At 42.1% G+C, this 21,151-nt stretch overlaps 1 protein-coding gene across 1 annotated transcript; it reads right to left on the reverse strand.

The window, feature by feature from the left end:
- Positions 1-336: 336 nt before the first annotated feature.
- On the reverse strand, positions 337-20,241 carry LOC115057763 (uncharacterized). The gene is made up of 7 exons (XM_029524961.1): positions 20,042-20,241; positions 17,246-17,390; positions 17,039-17,134; positions 4,948-5,092; positions 4,633-4,778; positions 4,113-4,252; positions 337-4,023 (listed from the first exon to the last, which is right to left on the reverse strand). Exons 1-7 carry the CDS (start codon positions 20,139-20,141, stop codon positions 3,875-3,877), a joined length of 921 nt encoding a protein of 306 aa, XP_029380821.1. The 5' UTR covers positions 20,142-20,241; the 3' UTR covers positions 337-3,874.
- Between the last annotated feature and the right edge of the window lie 910 nt (positions 20,242-21,151).

The raw sequence follows: 21,151 nt of genomic DNA on the forward strand, positions 1-21,151 counted from the left end.
GTGCAGCAGAGAAAAACACAAAATGAAACCGCGGATTCAACTGTGGAGGTCAAATCATACCTGGCAGAACCAAATATAAAGAGATCAGAGGACCCGCTACAATACTGGGAAAAGTGTAAAAATGTATACCACAGTTTGTATAGGCTTGCTTTCAAGATTCTGTGCATCCCAGCTTCATCTGTGCCCTGTGAAAGGGTATTTTCAAAAGCAGGTGAAATTATCTAAAAAAACCACCTGAAGCAGAGCACTGTTGAAAAGTTGCTCTTGAATAAAAATGAATAAATGTCCCCCCAAACACGAGTAATACAAGCACACTTTTGTTTATTAGCATAACCATTTGAGCACAAATTATGTCAGAGCTTCACACATTTATTGTCCACTTGATGGCAAAGTAGAGCAAATGAAACACCATGAAGCTTCAGCCCACGTGTGTACTACTCGGATGGAAAGCTTCAGTGCTTCATGAGGCTTCATCTCGTACTACTAATTTCCATCCTTGGTCCCTGGACAGATTGATCGTTAATGTACAGTGAATAAAACAGATACAATAGCAAAAAAAAGTCAACAATACAATGACAATAAAAATGAAAGGTACGATAAACAGCCAAGACAGACGATTAACTGTGTCAATCTTAACAGACCAGAAAAAGGCGACCACGAAAATTTGGAATATGAAGTGTTAAAGTGCAAGAGTGCTAAAACACTTAAGTGTTAACATACTGAAGTGCTGTTATGTAGTTCACATATTTTGCACACAGATGTGTTTGCAGGTCAGTTTGATGTCCTTCCTTGTTATGTGTTCACAGGGAGCAATGAGTGCCAATTTGATAGAAAGTGAAAACTTGCCCTTTCTGATGGAAGTTGAGTCTCTGTCATCCTCCTGTAGACTCCTCCAGTGCAGGCCTGATGACTTATTTGTACTTTCTACCAAAACTACTTTCCATAGTTTATATAGCCTGAGGGAAAACTGGACATTGGGCATTGTGATGCATAGATTTGTTGTCCAATACAACGAGGGTAGTTGGTTTAGTAAATTACTTTTCTGAAAATCAACATTCTCTACTATGTTATATTTACTGTTGAAAGTCATTCTTACTTGATGATCTACCACATGAATAGTAGGAAGTGGTTTGGCTTAAGTTGGAAACTAGATTTTCATCTGTTTTGAGGAAGTGGGAACAGCAGAAAAAAATAACAGGAAATTCTGCTGGAAAGAACAAAACCTTGTATTTTGACGTGACTAACTCTAAGGAGGGATCCAGTAACTACAGCCTGTGCACAGAGTTACTGCATGGTATCACAAACAAAGCCTTTTTATATCATATCCTGTTGAAATATATGCATTATATTTGCTTTTTAGGATAAGAGAAGAATGCAGATATCATACATTAAACCTGATCAGCTGATGATTTTACAAAGAAACAAGAAATCCCTATGGGCTTCAGCTGAAGTAAAGGATGAGAGGTAAAGAGGGAAAATGCTGAACAGTTCTCAAAAGAATGTGTTTCATTCCAACTTATTCCTCTGTGTCCTGGTGACAGATATGTGTATGTCCTGAAATCAACATCATCACTTGAAGGATATGAGTAGCCAAATTTAAACTCTACAGTCTTCAATTTCAGTTAGCATTTCACACTTTACTTTTATATTGTACATTTTCTCATTGTTTCGTACACTATGCGTATTGTGTAAATATTCTGCATTATCTTTTGTATTCACAGTGTATCTTAAAGTCTTGCTCCTGTAACATGAGAATTTCCCAGTTCGGGATCAATCAATCTCTCTCTCTACTCCTCTGTATCTATCTGAGAGAAAATGACAAGGATGTTCCCAACAAAATAAAACCATGTTTTATTGTGTGTTCCAGAGCTGACTTTGTAAAAATATTCACAAAACAACAAATTGGTGATTGGTCCTGAAAAGTATGGGAAAGCAAGGAGAAATATCTGGTTGGTACAATACTTGAACAACATTTCTCTTCTACACCACATTCTTACCCTTTATCCTTCAGAATTACATGGCAGTGTCTCTGATAAAGTAATTATTTTTACGTATTTGCTGTAATGTGAGTATATTGACATTTCAACGACAATAAAGCTGCATGTGTTTTAAACAATGTGAGATGTGTAGAGCGGGAAACCAGACTGCATTCGATGTGAAACAGAATACCTGAATTAGAGAATAAGAATTTATTCATTTAGTTTAAAAGCAGCCTGCATTCGATGTGAAACAGAATACCTGAATTAGAGAATAAGAATTCATTCATTTAGTTTAAAAGCAGCCTCATCACTACAGTGATTCACCTGTGTTCCTGTGTGTCCTCTGTCAACCACAGATGTCAGAGGAAACTTCATATATCAGCTGAGACTGCGACCACAAAAGGCAGCTGCTCCGGATGACGTTTGTCCAGTGCTGCTGAAGGCCCGTGCGGACCAGCTGGTCGAGCATCTCCAGCGGCTCTTCAGCCTGAGCCTGCAGGCAGGGTGGTCCCGGTCCTGTGGAACCTGCACTCACACCCTGGATCACAGAATACCTGACAGGACGTCCACAGTTCGTCAGGCTGGGGAGCTGGGTCGGCGGAGAGCAGCGCTGGTGCTCTGCATGGGACTGTGCTGGCCCCGTACCTGTTCACCTTGTACACATTGAGTCCTGCCACGTTTTGACGATATGGTTATTGTGGTATGTGTGATGAAGGGACATGCGGCGGAGTACAGCGACCTTGCAGGAGCCTTCAGCAGCTGCTGTGAACACCAAGAACACTAAGGAGATGGTCGTCAGTTTCTGAAGGTCTAAGCCACCTCTGCAGCCTGTCAATATCAGGGGCAAGGACATCAAGGTGGTACAGTCCTACAAATACTTGGGTGTACACCTAAATAGCAAACTTGGCTGGTCTGTGGACACTGATGTGCTTTACAGGAAGGGCCAGAGCAGGCTTTTTCATGAGGAGGCTCAGGTCCTTCGATGTCTTTGGCAAGATGCTGCTCATGTTTTACCATGTTTTAAATGGTAGCGAGTACCATCTTTTATGCTGCATTCTTCTGGGGAGGCAGTGGGACAGAGGGTGGACACCCGAAGGCTGGACAAACTGATCAAGAAAGCTGGGTCAGTGCTGGAGAGGTGCCTGTACTCACTGGGGAGTGTGGTGGAGAGGAGGATTAGAACCAAGATGCTTGACATCATGGACAATGCATACCACCAGCAGCTGCAGCTGGCGGCCCAACACGCTTCAAGGACTGAGTGCCACAGGTCCCCCCACCACCACCACTTCCTCTCCCCTCCTCTGACCCACCCTCCGTCTTTGCGTGCAATCTACAACTGACTTTTATGTTTATTTTTTCTAATATGCACTTAACCCAGTTTTATCATACTAGGCTAACATTTCAGAAAATATAACCATCAACATATATTAACTGCCTGTAGTTTAATGCCATTGTGCAGATTTAAAAAAAAAAATGCTACTTTGGAACTGCCTCAAAATAGCAACAAATCACATATAACAAAAACACTACTATGTCACAATGTCCATGCAGAAAGTATATTACATATGGATAATATTGAAGTAAATATTGGTCTTAGTAGTTTATTAGAAATTCAAAGACCGTCTCATCTGTTATGAAATTAATCATGGGTGTGCCACATGCCTACTGGAAAAAAAAGACAGTCACATTGTCATCACTGTAGTTTGAGAAAGAACACAAAGAGATTTTTTCTTCTTTCCCATTACACATCAGTGACAGAACGAACACCTTAACAAGGGCAAATGTTCCAATTGCTCCATTTTAAAACTGGGTGTTTTCCATGTGAGTGCTACAGTGGCTTGTCTGAACATAAAAGACCATGGCTGAGAGAGCTGTAATGTTTCATTTCCTATTGTTTAGGTAAAGAGTCTGAATTTGTTCCCATCAAGAGGTGAAATCATCAGCCGGGCCGAGCCTGGGGAGTAAAGAGGCTGCCACATGTTCCTCCAGATGACTGTACAGATTCTGGAAACCAGCAGGACACACCCCAACACTAAGAGCACAACTGACAGGACACAAGTAGGAAAAAAAAACATGAGCAAAAGGGACAGACAGCGCCACAATGACTGGTCTTAGTGCTTGTGTTAAACTCACCCATGAACATAGAATTTGGAGTGGGATCTGCTGGGTTAAAATGCTTAAAAATGTTTCCAACAAGCGCCACAATCACCACAGGGTAGACAGTAAGGATGTTGCGCACCCAACGGTCCAGAACCCAGTTCTCCAGAATGAACCTAAACACACACATACAAACAAAATGTAATTGCTCAACCATAAAATGTACTGGGATGGATTGTACAATGCCTTTTTTTCCATGAAATGGTGCTAGTAATGACAAGCTGATACTGGTATCAGTAATTCTGCACCAAAGTGTGAGGAGCTGATGAATTAAGTGAAATTTCTGAAAAATGTTTAAATATTCAGATTCAAGGTGTTACTACAATCACTATTCTCTATTCACGCAGTGCAAAGTGATCTTACTTAAAGCACTGAAGTAGTGGTCTCATTCAACAAATATTAACAAAAATTTTAATCAATTTATTTGAATGCTATGGTGAGGGTGTTGATCTTCTTATGTGTGGTTATCATTTAATTTTGTCCCAACAGAGCTTACCATCCCACTAACTCTGCAAAGAGGAGGCACAGAGATGTAGTTGCTGCTGTGCTCTTGTCCACACCCCACATATGGAGAACCAATGAGAAGTTGATCAGAGAGGCAATGGACGTCCATGTGGAGTATAAGGCCAAACCATTCTGGACCTGAACATATTAACATATATAGGAGCAGAAATTTTGTTTCAAGTAAAATGGGTAATTGTTAAATGGGATTAGGTTTCATTAACGTTATCACAAAAGTAGAAGTAGTAGTAGTAGAAATAGTAGTAGTATAGTTGGTCAGAAATGTCACTAGGGTTAAATTCCGCCCTACCAATATTGTAAGACAAGCCAGGTCTTTGCGATGGTATGTCTTTAACCACATTCCATAGTAATCGGTGGCAAAGCAAGAGAAGAACAAAGCACTGTAGTTGGAAATGGCAATCAGAATTAAAATAACCAGAGCTGTCAGCATCAACCTAAGACAGAGAAAGACAAACAGAGGGGGACCATGAATGCATGTTATTAGCAGAACCTATCATCAGTTTTACTACAAGTGAAGATATCAGATATATAATGGAGATAATTTAACAAATATACTCATGGATATCTTGTGTTTAAAATTCTCTCAAGGTTCAGTTACACAAAATGTTCTCAACAATTACAAGAAAAAACCTTTATAATAATAATAGTCTAATGCATCACAGCAGAATCCAAAATGATGATTACGTAACTAGTCCCATAAAGTTAAGAGAAAAGACTCCAATTTTGTATCAAAGTGAAATTAACTTTTTGAACTATAAAGCAGGTATTGGGCCTATATTAAGCTCAGGGCCTCTATTCCGAATGGTTCACTGACCTGATATAACCAGTTTATCAGAGAAATGCCTGACAGGAGCTGAGATAAACTACACATAAGTGACTTTTTGGTTCTTAAATCACTGGAAAAGTATAAAATGTGGTGAGTAAAATAAGCACTGAAAATGTCCAAATTTTTCTCAGTAAACATATTTCTAAATGTGCTATTGACATTAAACTTTCCCCAGATGTCTAAAACAGTAATCCATGTGTAATCCATCTATTCATCCATCTTCTACCACTTTTCTGTTTCCGGGTCAGGGGCTGCTGAAGCCAATCCCAGCCAACGTTCTGGGCGAGTGGCACCCCCTGGACAGGTCACCAGTCCATCATAGGGCCAACACACAAAAACAAACAACTGCTCACGCTCGCATTCACGCCTACAATCAATCTAGAGCCACCAGTTAAACTAGACATGCATGTCTTTGGACGGTGGGAGGAAACCAGAGTACCCAGAGGAAGCCCACACAGACAACACAAAAATTCTACACAGAAAGGACCAGGAACCAAACCCACAACCTTCTTATTGTGGGGCAACAGCACTAACCACTACGCCAATGTGCTGCCCCAAGTAATCCCTAAATATAAATAAACAAAAATAAATAAGTTCAGACATTAAATTATGTCAAATAGAAAGTCATGTGGATTTCAGGGGAGTGGGGTGCTCTGCTGCTAGAGCGACGCCCACCACTCTTTATGTTTTTTGTTTTTTTTATTTATTGTGCAAGTCTAATAAGCATTGATAGTAATAACAAAGGACAAGAGTCCTGCCTTTGGATGTTGGGAAAGACAGGAAGAGAACTGGATCTGGAGGAAAGGAGTCTAGAGAAGGGATCGAATAAGATCTAGGGGCACGAGGCAGCAGGTTTCCTTTAGCTTCTGGTGATTTAACAACAAAATGACTGAACTTTCTGCTCTGATTCATTATGACTTGGACTACAGAGTCTTCTCTGCAGAATCGAGGCTTTCAAGGGACACTGACATATTCACATTTATTTTCATTTGTTGAACAACTGCAACTACAACAACAACAACTGTCTCAACAGTTCCAATTTCATCTTTATTTTGAGCATTTTCCTTTACAGCTTAAAAGTTAAAAGTACAGCTTGGAGTTTTGAGTGCAATATCTAATGGGTGGGTGTTGTTTGCGAGTTATACCTGGAATAGTTAATTAGGCACTCATTTTTGTAGAGGAGGTCCCACAAATAAAACTGTGTTGTTGAGTGTCCCTGAGTGGATCATATGGGTTTTATAGACCCTTTGTGTAGAATTGGCTGGTTGAACAATTGTTCCTGGTATAGGGCATAGGCAGTGGTTACCTCTGGAGTTACTTTTCCTGGTAGGCATCCTCATTGTCCACTTGTTGGTTTATTATTATACTTTATTTTTGTACATAACTATACTAGACATTAGGTCCTTGGGTACACATCCATGACTGCCTAGGTGGGGAACAGCTTTGCTGGGGCTTGACTGGGTGCAATGGCCCTGCCTAGGCTGCTATAGATTTTCCCTCTGCTTGACAGTGACGCAAGTGTGTGTTTTTCCGAGGTGATAAGATGACTTCATCAACTTGATCAGGAGCACCTGGGCCCAGGGCTGCAGACGGATAAAAGTACCAGTTGCTGCCTGCCAGAGCGCGCTCTTCCACCTCACCAGTGCCAACACCTTTGATTCCTTTGGCTTACACACCTTATACCTGCATTCCTTTAGTTTATTTAGCTTTATTTAAATGAAAATATTTTTCTATTGGCTTTGCGCTGTGACTCTCCCACTTTGTCATCTCCTTTGAGCCAGGTCATGACACTGGCTCACTGGGTTTTGTGTTTGAAACACCCATCGTCCCATGCATGAAGACTAGGGTGGAGAAAAGGAAGTTAGTGTTGATGTGTGTTCCATGAGCAGGACGGAATCTGCATTGCTCCTCTTCAATCTGAGGTTCGACAATTGGCCAGACCCTCCTTTCCAGCACCTTGGAGAAGACTTTCCCAGGGAGATTGAGGAGTGTGATGCTCCGGTAATTGGCACACATCCTCTGGTCCCCCTTTTTAAACAAGGGAACCACCACCCTGGTCTGCCACTCCTTTGGTACTGTTCCAGACTTCCACACAATATTGAAAAGGCATGTCAACCATGACACACCATCAACACCCAGAGCCTTCAACATTTCTAGACGGATCTCATCAATCCCCGGGGTTTTGTCACTGTGGAGTTGTTCAACTACCTCTGACCTCCCAGGAGATTGACACTGATCCTCTATCATCCTGCAGCTCTGCCTCCACCCCCGAGGACGTGCAAGTTAGATTCAGGAGTTCCTCAAAGTGCTCTTTCCACCTTCCGACTACCTTCTCAGTCGAGGTCAACACTGACCCATCCTTGCCATAGATGGCTTTGATGTTCCCCTGCTTTCCCCTCCGGAGATGCCGAACGGTTTTCCAGAAACACCTTGGTGCCTCCCGAAAGTCCTTCTCCATACATTCTCCAAACTCCTCCCACACCTACTGTTTTGCCTCCCTCACCACTGACGCTGCAGCCCTTCAGGCCTGTCGGTACCTTGTAACCGCCTCAGGAATGCCCCGGGCTAACATATCCCAGAAGGCCTCCTTCTTCAGTCGGACGGCTTCCCGGACCACCAGTGTCCACCACGGTGTCTGAGGGTTACCGCCCATTGACGCACCTAAAACCTTGAGGCCACAGCTCCCCACTTCGGCAATAGAAGTTGTGAACATCGACCAATCAGGTTCAATGTCCACCCCACCCCAACCTCCACAGGGTTGCTAGAAAAGCTCCGCCGGAGGTGGGAGTTGAAGGTTTTCAACGAAGGCTTCCTCGAGACATTCCCAGTTCACCCACACTACACGTTTGGGCTTGCCAGGTCTGTCCTGAGTCTTCCCCCGCCACCTAACCCAACTCACCACCAGGTGGGGATCAGTTGACAGCTCCACGCCTCTCTTCACCCAAGTGTCCAACACATGCGGCCTCAGATCAGATGACACGATCACACAATCGATCATTGACCTTCGGCCTCGGGTGCTCTGGTACCAAGTACACTTATGAGCATCCTTATGTGTGAACATGGTGTTCATTATGGACAGTCCATGGCTAGCAAAAAAGTCCAACCACAACCCACCGTTTGGATTCAGATCAGGAAGGCCGTCCCTCCCAATCATGCCCCTCCAACGCGCACGTGGGCAATGATGGAGACACCTGAAGTCCCCCAATAGGACAATGGAGTCCCCTACCAGAGTCTCATACAGGACCCGATTTACGGTCTTCAAGAAGGCTGAATACTCCAAACTGCTGTTTGGTGCATACACACAAACAACAGTCAGGTTCCCCCCCCCCCCCCACAACCCAGAGGAGTAGGGAGGCGACCCTCTTGTCCGCCAGGGAAAACATACTGGCGCCAGCTGGGGGCTTGTGAGTCTGGGTCGTCGAGGCCATCCGCCTTCACTGCCACCCAACAGGCAGTGCACCTGACTCCATCGGTTATACCCGCAGGTGGTTGGCCCACAGGGTGAAGAAAGTGCCACGTTGCTTTTTCAGGCTATGCTCAGCTGGGCTCCGTGGCGTGCCCGACCACCAAGCGCTCACTGACGGGCCCTCCTTCCAGGCCTGGCTCCAGAAGGGGAGCCTGGCCTTCCTCCGGGCAGGGTCACTAGTTTCTCCCCTCGTTGTTCCATGGGATCTTTTTAACCACTCTTTGTTTGACCCCTCAACTGGGACCAATTTGCCTGGGAGACCCTACCAGGGGCACCCCAGACAACACAGCCCCCAGGTTTTCAGGGGCACACAAACCTCCCCAACATGATAAGGTGATGGTTCTCCGGGTGAGGGGGTCTCTGCTGAGGGCCATCCAATCTCTGTATTCCCAAAACGAGAGCTGTGTCCGGGTTCTCGGCAATAAGTCGGACTTGTTTCAGGTGGGGGTTGGCCTCCGCCAGGGCTGCGCTTTGTCACCAATCCTGTTGGTGATTTTCATGGACAGGATATCAAGGCGTAGTCGTCTGTCGACCATCGGTCTGTGACCTCCAGTGCTCACTGGAGAAGTTCGCAGCTGAGTGTGAAGCAGCTGGGATGAGGATCAGCACCTCTAAATTGGAGGCCATGGTTCTTAGCAGGAACTAACCCTAACCCTAACCCTAACCGGTAGCATGCGTACTATGGGCAGGAAATGAGTCCTTAACCCAAGTGAAGGAGTTTAAGTATCTCGGGGTCTTGTTCATGAGTGAGGAGCCTGAAATTGGCCAGAGAAGCAGGGGCAGTGTTGCGTTCTACTGGGTCTGCTCTGATTGCATCGAATCACACAGCATGTGCTGTACCAAGTTTTGATAAAGTTTTGTGACGGGATGAAACGTACCAAAATACAGTTGTTTGCCTTTGTGTGTTGAACCGAACAGGGTGCATTGAACGGTTCAATAAAATATAGAATATTGTTGCATCCCTAGTGTATATTCCTTTAAGGAGCAACGGAGCAACCCTAAATTACATCTTCTCCAGAAGAAGACCTTTATTGGGCTTTGCCTCTCCATGGGGATTTTGCAGGTACCCATGCACAGAGACCACCGGAGGCAGAAGAAGCCACTATTCCAGACCAAGATACCCAACTACATGTCTGGGTGCTGGCGGTAGGCCTAATAATAACTTAATTTATTTATATTTAGCTAACGTTACTACTACTACTAGGTTACTTTTACACAGGTGTGCACAGCTTCATCCTAAAGTTACAGTGCTCTCAATTAGCACAAAAATAAATAAATAAATATAGAAATAGATATACAATGATAACACATGACTGATGGGCAAACAACAAAAAACAAGCTATAATTGCTTAATTGTGGAATAATAATTGCTCTGTGCATTTCCAGATACCTCCACCTGGAGAACAACAAGACAGATGAAGTGGACCACTTTGACAAGCTGTGGAAGGTCAGGTGATACCTGGACCTCTTGGCACGCTGGTTCTATGAGATCTATGAGGTGGATGACAATGCGACAGTAGACGAAAGCATGATCAAGTTCAAAGGGGGGCTGGCCTTCCACCAGTATCTACCTGTGAAACCCACCAGGTGGGGGATCAAAGAATGGATGATGGCAGAGAACTCAACTGGATACTATGCAAACTTCCAGGTCTACACTGGGGCCACAAAAGAGAACCAAGCAAAGAACAAGGGAGAGAAGGGTCCAATCTGGATAAAACGTACTCGGGCGTAGAGGGGAGGGGACATCCAGACCCAGGTTCCTGTGCCTATTTTCCTGGCTGACTATCAGAGGTATATGTAGGGGGTGGACCTACTACATTGTCAAACACAGGTCCAAGCAATTGTGGCCCTGGCTCTTCTTTTTCTTCCTCTCTGTCAGCTGCAACAACGCCTTGATCGTGGCAAGGAGTGCTGGAGCAGCAAAGAATGGCCTGAAGGATTTTGTGGAGAACCTGGCTGGTAAACAGGTCATTGATGTGAGAGCAAGGAGTGCTCCTCAGCGCATCCCCCAACCATCCTCAGGCATACATGACCATGAGAAGGTCTTTTCTCCCAAGAGGAAGAACTGCATTCTGTGTGCAGAGAAGCCTGGCTGTCTTTCTGCAATGGAGTATGGATGCTGGCAGTGCGAAGTGCCTGTGTGCTGCAAGTGTTTCGCCGAACACTGCAGGAGACACTAGATGTCACACGCCCCCCCCCCCCCACACACACACGCACACACAAGTTATCAAGTTATCTGAATCATCTGTTCTTCCTCTCAAACATCAAACATACACATTACACACCATGAACTTGAGACTGAGACTTCTTTGTTCTTATAGTTATCTGAATCACACACACTCTCTCCTCCGTCTTATACTTGTCAGTCATTTTGCAATGTCTACAGATCTCCCATTCACTGTTCTCTCTGTTCCACAGTCACTATACATGTTGTAAGAAATGTGCATATTAGTTATTATTGAACATTTATTCTAAATTGATTTAAGAGTTATTTTAGTTTATTGAATTTCTTAAAATCTAAATTGAATATTATTGCCAAACAAGTAAGCACCAATAAAAGCCACACTCTCAAATGCTTTTTATTTCATGTTTCTATCTGCCCTCAAGCCTGAAAAAATAAGGTTTTAGTAGGCAAGGTCAATTCGTCTTCATTTTTCAGAATATGCTCAAGATTAGGAGTTTTATACAGGCTTTATATTGCCTTTTTTCCAGGATAAGTCAAAATGGGTTAATCGATTTCAGATGGTGTCTTTTCCATGCATTTTAACACCTCCCTTTCTTCATGTGTTCAATGTTTTTCCCCATGTCATTTCACATTGTTATACAGAATTTATCAAATCAAATCAGATTTATTTATATAGTGTCAAATCATGACAAAGTTACATCAAGGCACTTTAAATAAAGAGCAGGTCTACTATAAGTAGGGTTTCTCAAACTTTTTTAGAGCAAGGACCACTTTGTAAAAAAAAAAAAAAAAAATTCAGGACCACCTGCCCACGTTGTCCTCAAAGGGCCAGTAACAATTGAAAGACTGTATAAATGTAACTGCTCATTAACATGTTGTTGAATAATGGTCTCTGCTTTTGTGTACTGTACATGTTTTTTTTTTATGGAAACGTGTTGCCTATAAGACGCACCTTTTTTACTTGAAAATGGGGTGTGTCATACACTGGATATGATGTAAAAGGCTGTTCACACTGTGAATAATAACTTTTTGAAAGACTAAAACTATAAAGCTATTGATGTGAGTAAGAACTATACATGCACTCTAGTGGTGTCAGCAGCTCATTAAAAATAAGTAGGCTATTTACAGACCAAACTGACAGCAGCGGATGTTGAAGAATGCATGTGCAAAAGTGCATAGACTACCAGCTATTGCTTGGCAGTGACACGCAGATCTGAATGATAAAGATTCACTTTGTTGGTTTTCCACTGGATGGATGAGAGGATGATGCTTTGTTTGGGGGTTAGTGAGCAGTGAGCTTGGTGAACCTCCTGCAACTTTCGCGCAATATTTACGCACAGCAACCATTCAGAAGAAGAAGAGTTTTGGGGACTCGACTAATACAATATACATACATATATATACATATATGCAGAGAGATTAAATTGGGCCAGGGCTGTTTAGCATTTTTTCCAATGAGATCAACCAAAAGCAGCAGTCAAGCAGTCAAGACATGCCATCTAAGCTCTTGCAGACCAGGTCAAATAACGTGGCGGCATGTCTTCAGTTTGACACATGTTTTAGATGTTTCAAAAAAAGATAAGAGAACAGAATTTCATCCTCCCATATCAGGATATTTAATCAGTTACATTCGCACATGTTTAAAATGGCAAATAACATGAATGAACTGTCCACCGCCAATGTGTCAGTTTAGGATATGATTTTTATATTTTTTTTGTTTTTACTTCCTTAGCTATGCAACTGACGTAACCACGGTATGTTCATTGCCTACAGACCATGACGCTAACGGTGGGCTTTTAAACACCGCAAATTCAGATAGACTAAAGTTTTATTTATAGGCTACATGAATTACAGGCCTGCATCAACAACAACTGCAACAACTCATCCTTAGCCTTCTAATAATGTTAATTTGGACTCATAATCCATGTATTTTTTAGAAGTCCCCATGCGGACCCCACTTTGAGAGCTACTGATTTAAAAGACACCCAACAGATCACCCCATGAGAGCTGCCTCCTGATTTACTCTTGGAGACTCAAGGAATCACAAGTAAACCTCCATCGAGAGAGCGGAGTGGCCTACTGGGACAGTAACGAACTATGAAATATGATGGAGCTTGGCCATTAAGAGCTTTATATGTTAGAAGTAGGATTTTAAATTCTTAATTTTACCAGCAGCCAATGAAGAGAAGCTAAAAACAGGAGAAATGCAATCCTTTTAATATTTTATATTAATATTTGTGCAGCAGCATTCTGAATCAACTTAAGGCCTTTCAGAAATTTGTTTGGACATCTAGAGAGTAATGAGTTACAGTAGCCCAGCCTAGAAGTTACAAATGCATGGACTAGTTTTTCTGCATCATCCCGAGAGTGGATGTTTCTTATTTACCGAATGTTTCTCAGGTGGAATAAAGCTGCGCTACTGACTTGTTTTAAGGACATGTCCTACTCAAAAGTTAATCAGAGATTTATGTTGTGTTTAGGATTGTGTATAGTATTGCCTCTTATCCAGTCTCAATCTGGAAGGGATGTTCTTTACTATGGCTTGACTTAAGAACAATTACTGAAGGAGTGTAACAATGGCTTAATTTATGGGGGTTTTTATTCATTAAAAAGGGGTAAATAAAAACATGGTCATTATATACAGGTGCAAGTCAAAGCATAAACTAGGTGAAACAGGTGAGCTTGGATATGTAAATGAAATGGCATGATATAACAATGATAATCAAGCGGCTGGTGATTCTTGAGGATTTGTGCAAATTAATGGCAGATTGTTTATCAAAATACAGGGGGGAGTCTGTCTGAGGAAGGAGAGCTCTAAAACAAAATTTTGATTCACTGTTGTCTAATAGCCATGCCTCGCACCACTCAGAACAACCCGCTGGGGAAGCAGATAAATGCCACCTTACTTGGTAGATGACTCAACTGGCCACAAAAAGAGCAGATGTCCTACGAAAGCGGCCGCGTCGAGGTCCTTCGTCGTGGCCTCCCAAGCTAGACTGGTCCTCGGCTGAAATGGCTGTCGGTCTGGTTCGTCCCTCTTCAGCAGCAGTGTTGTCTTTCGTGTGATTGGCTTGGTTATTAAGTTATTATCCGAATTATTCTTCTCCCTCGTTACCATGGCAACTCGAGACGCTGGAGGCTGAATGCTGTGCAGCCAAACTTTTTCCGGTCTCCAGCAGACTGGCTTCAAGTTGGAACTTAGCTCTTGCAGCTTAGCGGCTGACTTCTGAGTTTCTTTTTGTGTTGTGGTTGTTATTGCTTCATCAGGTCTCCTGGGGAAGCTCTCCTCTACAGAACTTCCACAGAATTCTACCAAGACTTCATAAACCCAAACCCTAACCCTAACCCCACGGGTGTGGTCTGGTTGTCAGCACGAATTTGGTCCAATCGAATTTCTCCCTTTAGCTTCAGGGCATAGCAAGGGTGGTGTTTGGATTTGAAGCTACACCTTTCATTCGCCCAGGTTTGAAGTTATATAGAAAACAAAGATAAATGTACTGTTTTGATAAGTACAGTTTTTTCTGCTTGTTGTGGTTACTTCGGTGGACATATCTTATCCTCTAAAATACAATGAAATAGTTATTAGTTAAAAGCGACATCACAGAGCACACAACCAAATAAACTAAGAAATTATCATTTTCATGCACATCTTGAATGGCTTTGGAAAATCAGAAATGTATGACTATGGACAATGTATGAAGTGTCTTTCCTTTCTCTTTCTCAGCTAGTTATGATTGGAATCCAAGTACGTAGGTTACGGTGTTGTGGCAACATGCCATTGGTTCCGGTGATTCGCCATCAGGTGGTGCTGTGACTGCATGATTGGAACAGTTCATTGTCCAGTGTAAATTCTACATTTGCCAAATTAGCTTATAGAAGAACAGTTAAAACTGTTATGAAGTCCTCTTTTTGCAGGGAAATCAGTTTAGTGTTTTTGCAGTCTCTTATTGGATCAGAATATCCTATTTCTCATAATATCAACCCTTGTGTCCTTGTGGGTATGGATGCATTCCAGAGAGGCAATTTACGTCCGTTGCCTGATAATGTTATCAGGTTAACCTGAGTGGAGGCTCGGAGAGGGGGTACCTCTCTGTGGGGTCAGGCAGGCTTATGCTGATTTGTGGCACTGACTGCAATCTATTGTTTTGGGAAAGCAGGGTCTTTAGATGCCAGGTCTAGATAGGGGTCAGGGTTGGCACTTAAGAGAGATCTGAGAAATCTCTGTTGGAGGCAAGTCTCTTTGAAGTTTGAGGGTTGTGGGAGATTGGAACCCCTTTCTTCGGACCTCACAACATTTATTACAGTGGAGCTGGAAGCCAAAGTTATGCCATACAGACTGATTAGATGATCAGGTAGGGTTTTTCTGGGGTGCTTAGGGCCAAGTACAATAACTTCAGTTTTGTTTGAATTTAGAAGTAAAAAGTCATGCAGTTTTTTCTGCCTTCAAGACATGTCTGCAGTCTAGCTATCCGACTAACTTCATTTGGCTTCATTGATAAATACAGCTGAGTACTGTCTGCATAACAGTGAAAATTGATGCTGTGTTTCCTGATAATGTTGCTTAAAGGAAGCAGATAAAGCGCAAAGAGGATTGGTCCAAGTACTGAGCCCTGTGGGACTCCATAACTGGCAATATATAGTGCGTGAGGAGGAGCTGTTGTTAACATGGACAAACTGATGTCTATCTGATAAATAGGATTTGAACCATCTAATGCAATTCCTTGAATCCCAATTTCATGTTCCAGTCTCTGTAGTAAAATGTTATGATCTATGGTGTTGAATGCAGCACTGGGATCTAAGAGGAGAAGTATGGAGTCTGATCCATTGTCTGAAGCCATTAGAATATCATCGGATACTTTAACCAACACTGTTTCTGTGCTGTGTATAACTGCTTTGCAACAGTTTGTTGTTTTTTTTTTTGATGATTTGATTGATGATGATTGATGATTTTTTTTTTGATGATAAAAATGAACAGAAGGTTCGTTATGGGTCTATAAATAGCCAAAACATCTGTATTTATGGATGTCTATGGTTTGATTTCTTTGCGTGTGTGGATTGCATGTATTGATAGCAACATCTGGGGAATATTATTGTCAATAGCACTACATAGAAAAACATTTACTGATAAAAATTGTTGCATGATGGATTTTTCCCTCTGTATGATGCCTTTCATATTCAATTTATAGGTGATAGGCCTGGATTCTGACCTAGACTGAGGTTTACCCATTCGTGACCACGTTTCCCAGCAACATATACAAAAATAGGTTTTATTTTATTTATATATCAATAAAATAGTAATAGTCATATCTTGATTGTCAAATAAACAAATGCTTTATCTACTCTGTGTACCACAAAACTCTTCATACTTCATATTTCCATTTATGATTATGTTACACAATCTAACCTTCAGGACTGTTTGACTAAGTATGCTTTCTTCCCATTTTGAAATTATGAACTACCTTCACTGTACTTCTGTGATACTTGGGTGGGGATAACAACTACAACATCAAAATCTCAACAACAACATCTCCAATGTAACTAATACCCTCTTAGTTATTACTTATTAAAGCCAATATTTTTCTTGAAAGAACATTTCATTATTCAGTAAGAGAGCAAGCAGTATTGTGTATTATTACCCCCACACTAGAACAACATATTAATTTTTTCCTGTGGTGTTATAATTACCTTATGCACCTATGTCTAGTTTTAAAGATAAACATTTTTATGTTTTCTTGTGATTGGTCAGAGGCTTTTCCAGTCCATTTCTTCCTTGTGCTGTCCTCAGCACTCTGCTATCACCCTAAATTGCCTAACACTCAAGCTCATTTCATTTCAGTCATTTTTTGATTCCTTGTATTCTGTGTAAATAACCTAAACTGATTAGAAAAAAAGAGCAGACATACTCTCTGTCCCACAGCACCAGCCATGCCATGTTCATCCCCATACTGGTCAGCCAGCAAAAGTAGAAACCATAGGGCAGTAAGCACTGGGCCCAGGATCTATTAACAGAAAAGAGGTGTCTGTTTCATCTTCTCATCATCGGAGCATGTTTCTCTGACTTCTTTAAGACAGCTTTAATCTACATGAGTAAATATTTGAGCTGAGCTTACCCTCTGAATGCATATGTGGTGATATATATGACCATCAGGGTGAGCCAGGTGTAGATAACACCCCAGATAGAAAAAGTCCAGCCGGCTGGAGTGATGTCTGTCTCATAGTGGGCTGACACATTGCCGGTAGAAAAGTGGAAAGGTCCTGAAAAACAGCCAAAGACATATGAAAACACTAATGTTGTCTAATAAAGCCTGGTACAGAATAACAGCTCCTCATAGAGATGTAAGGTGGAAATTAGGTCAAAGTCTATGCATGGAGGTACTGCCATATTTCAGCACATCCTGCAACATGGGACTAGAGTAAGGAAAACTTAACTATTAGCTGGTTTATATTTTCTGTGGCGCTCTCTCCAAGTGGCCCTTTGGCTACTTCTGACTGTCCTTCTGAATCCCTGGCTAAATCAAAATCAAATGTTTTTATATAGAGCCAATTCATAACAAAGTTACATCAAGAAACTTTATACATCGAGCAAGTCTAGACCAAACTCTTTATGGAGTTGTCAAAGAGACCCAACATATGCCTCCAAAAGCAAGCACTTGGCAACAGTGGCAAGGAAAACCCTCCTTTAAGAGGCAGAAACCTCAGGCAGAACCAGGGTCAGAGAGGGCAGCCATCTGCCTTGACCGCAAACATACAGTGATTGCAACCTGGTAGTTCTAAATGTGCACTAGTAAATATTAGTAGTAGGGGAGAAGACGAGGTTACACTCAGAAGTGAGTTGTAGTTTATAATGATAACTAAAGGTAACTCTTGCAGCAGCAGGTACTGTGCAGGAACAGCACAGATGATTCAGCACATACTGCGGGAAGAAACTAAATTAGAGATATGCAATGTTGGAATGTACATGCATGGGAGCAAGACAGACACAGCCATACAGAGACGGAGAGAAGGAGAGGGAGCGGGGGGGGGGGTGCTGTCCCCCCATAGGCTGTCCTAGAGACTTGTTTTATATTAGGGACAAAGGACATGTCATTCCAGTGGAACTGGAGGCCAAAGTAATGCCATCCCGAGTGGTTAGATGATCAGATGTTGCTTCTCTAAGGTGCTTAGAACCAAGTACAATGACTTCTGAAGTAAAGTAAGACCTGCCTGACGTCTGACTAGCTGATTCGTTTCATTCGGCTTCACTGACAAGTATGAGTGAGTATCATCTGCAAACCAATGAAGATTGATTTAATGCACCTGGATGATCGCCTCAGGCAAGCATATATAGGATGAAAAGGATTGTTCCCTGGACAGAACCCAGTGGAACTCCATGATTAAATAAAGTTTGTGGTGAAGAGTCATTGCTGACTGGAACAAAGTGATATCTTTTTTGGACAAATATGATTTAAACCAACTTGGTGCAGTTCCTTTGATCCCCATTTAATGTTTCAGCCTGTGTAATAGAATAATGTAACAGAATATAATACAATTTATGGTCAATGGTGTGAAATGCAGTTAGAAATCTTTTGAGGGGCTCTTGTGTGGAGCTGGTTCTAGTGGAGATGTTCCTTCTACTTCTGGATAAAAGCCCGATAGTGGTTACTGGAAGATTTAAAAGTTTTGAAACATGCCTGTAACTATTTCCATTGATATGTTGAGCAACAATCAGCTTGTGAAGGTCTCAGGTGAGCTCTTAGCTTTTCCCCATCATCTAAAAGTATCTAGCTAACAGCTTTCAACTAAACACCTTAAGTGTGCTGAGAGCAGCTATTAAAAGGAAATGTGAAAACTCCTCATCTGAGAGAACAGCTCCACTGCTGTGGCTTATGGCAATTATGATGGACAAGCTCACAAAGAACCATTGTGAATGGCTGATGAAAGGCTAGACAGCATCATGAAAATGCTTGCATTACATCTCAAAGTAATAATGATGAAAAAGAAGCACAGAGAAAAAAAACTGAGTACTGGCAGATTACGTGTTGTTCACAAAATTACCGCATTCGTCTGGCATTCATGTTAGACACCACCGCTTCTGGTGTTTTCTGGTGGGTTTGAGCTGCTAATGCATTGCTGTAGTGCTGTCATGATTTCCTTTAACAGGTAACATCAATGTCCCAACTTCGAAAATTCACCAAAAAAGCATACTAGAAACACAGTGAGGGAAGAATATGTCCAAACCAGTCCTTAGCTGGACTGAATTTTGGTGCCACACCTTATCCATGGATGAAGCCAACATGACTTTTCCCCTCTCAAACGGCAGTAATAGGCTGGATAAGGGTTAGCAGGGGCTTTCTTTGTTCAAATGATACCTTTGCTTGAAAGCAGTTAAAATACAAATTTGAACAGTAATTTCTAATAACAGGCTGCTGATGTATAAAGTGTCGTTTTAAATGTATAGCTTCTTTCCAAGCGACTCCATTTTGGATAGCATTAGATGGTTGGTTGAAACCCACCAGAAATTCAACGATCATCTAACAGTTAGTGATATAGGAGGACAAAAATATTATGTGTAAATTGGGCGTTTGAGTTCAACAGATCAAAACAACAGCGGAAGTGATTGCATCGTCTGGAATCAAAACCACATTTTTACTCCAATATATATAAGCATTAACTAACTACATAACTATTGGCGAAACATCGTAACTCACAAATAGTTTAGAGGAGCAGTGGCCTAAAGAGAAAGAGCTGCCAGTCGGACGACATTAACTGACTCTCCTTCCCAGTACCAACACTGTTTATTTCCACTGGAAAGACGCTTAGGAAACTCTCACCATATTTCGCATGTCGATTAAAATGATACAGAAACATTGTCCGAATGATTTCATACAGAACAAATTATCGTTCTCAAAAACATGAGGTTGTCTTACCTTTCCCCGCTCCGGCCAAAGCGTTAACAATTAAAACGGCGATGAAAATCACGGCAGACAAAATAATGACGCAAATTCGGGGAAAACTGTTGTCTCTCATGTTTGAGCAGTCTCTTTGCTCGGGTCTGGTCTGCTTCGAGTTCTGCTTCGAGTTATTCTGCTCGCACTCTGTCAGGGCGGAGAACAACGACTGATGCCTTCACGGGCTCCATGTAAACGGCTCGGGTCATGGAGGAAGTAACAAAGCAGGACACTAACTTCAACCTTTCGTTTAAAATAGCCTACATGTACAAAAAATGTCAGTCATTTAAGGCTGAATGACCTGTTGGAAATCTGTGGAAATACATACACAAAATTTTACATCTTCACTTAATTCACTTATTTGGATCCTTAATTTAATTCCACAGCGAACTCTTGATTTGTGTTATTTTTTTGTGGCAGATTCAGTCAAGAAATGACTGTCATGTATTTGTATATCACTATGCAGTTCAAAAGATTGTGAATTGTTCTTTCTTTGTCTGTCAGAGAAAAGACTGTAGAGCAGATCTTTTAAGTTTTTTCATGTATTTGTCTGCATGGTCCAGAATAAACCCAATAGAGACATCTTGATTTAAATATGGAAATCAGGGAATCCTCTCTCTATTGTGTGTGTGTGTGTGTGTGTGTTATGTACCCCGGACATCAATCAACAGTTAACCTAGTCTTTGGACAGTCGGAGGGAACCAGAGAGATACAGAGAGAACATGCAAACTCCACACAGAAAGGCCCCAGGCCGGGAACTGAACCCACAACCTTCTTATTGTGGGCCGACACCTCTAAACACTATGCTGTCATCCTGCCCCCACCTCAACCTACTCAACCGAAACTTCAATTGCTAGGTGTGAAGATCTTCATTCATTTATGTGACCATTGGATGTATCTCAGTGCCAGTGAAGAGTTTAATCCCCTCATCAAGTGGGTAGGGGGAGGAGTCTGAAGAGCATGTCAAAAGAATAAGAGCAGTGCATGTAGATCAGCCCTCTGTTAATTGATGAAGGCTTTGGAGCATTTAGAGTAATTAGGGACGTGTCTTTGGCAAACGACTGTCATACCGTGGTGAGGTTGTCTCGT

This window comes from Echeneis naucrates, chromosome 17 (genome assembly GCF_900963305.1).
Source record: "Echeneis naucrates chromosome 17, fEcheNa1.1, whole genome shotgun sequence".
In the NCBI taxonomy this organism is placed as follows: domain Eukaryota; kingdom Metazoa; phylum Chordata; class Actinopteri; order Carangiformes; family Echeneidae; genus Echeneis; species Echeneis naucrates.

What these genes read in the sequence shown, in the direction of transcription:
- LOC115057763 (XM_029524961.1), bottom strand. Translation starts at nt 20,141, where the DNA reads ATGAGAGACAACAGTTTTCCCCGAATTTGCGTCATTATTTTGTCTGCC. An exon ending in TTTGCAGAGTTAGTGGGATG is followed by an intron (nt 4,253 to 4,632) that starts GTAAGCTCTGTT and finishes GTGTGTGTTTAG; the next exon opens with GTTCATTCTGGAGAACTGGG. An exon ending in TCCAAATTCTATGTTCATGG is followed by an intron (nt 4,024 to 4,112) that starts GTGAGTTTAACA and finishes GTGTCCTGTCAG; the next exon opens with TTGTGCTCTTAGTGTTGGGG.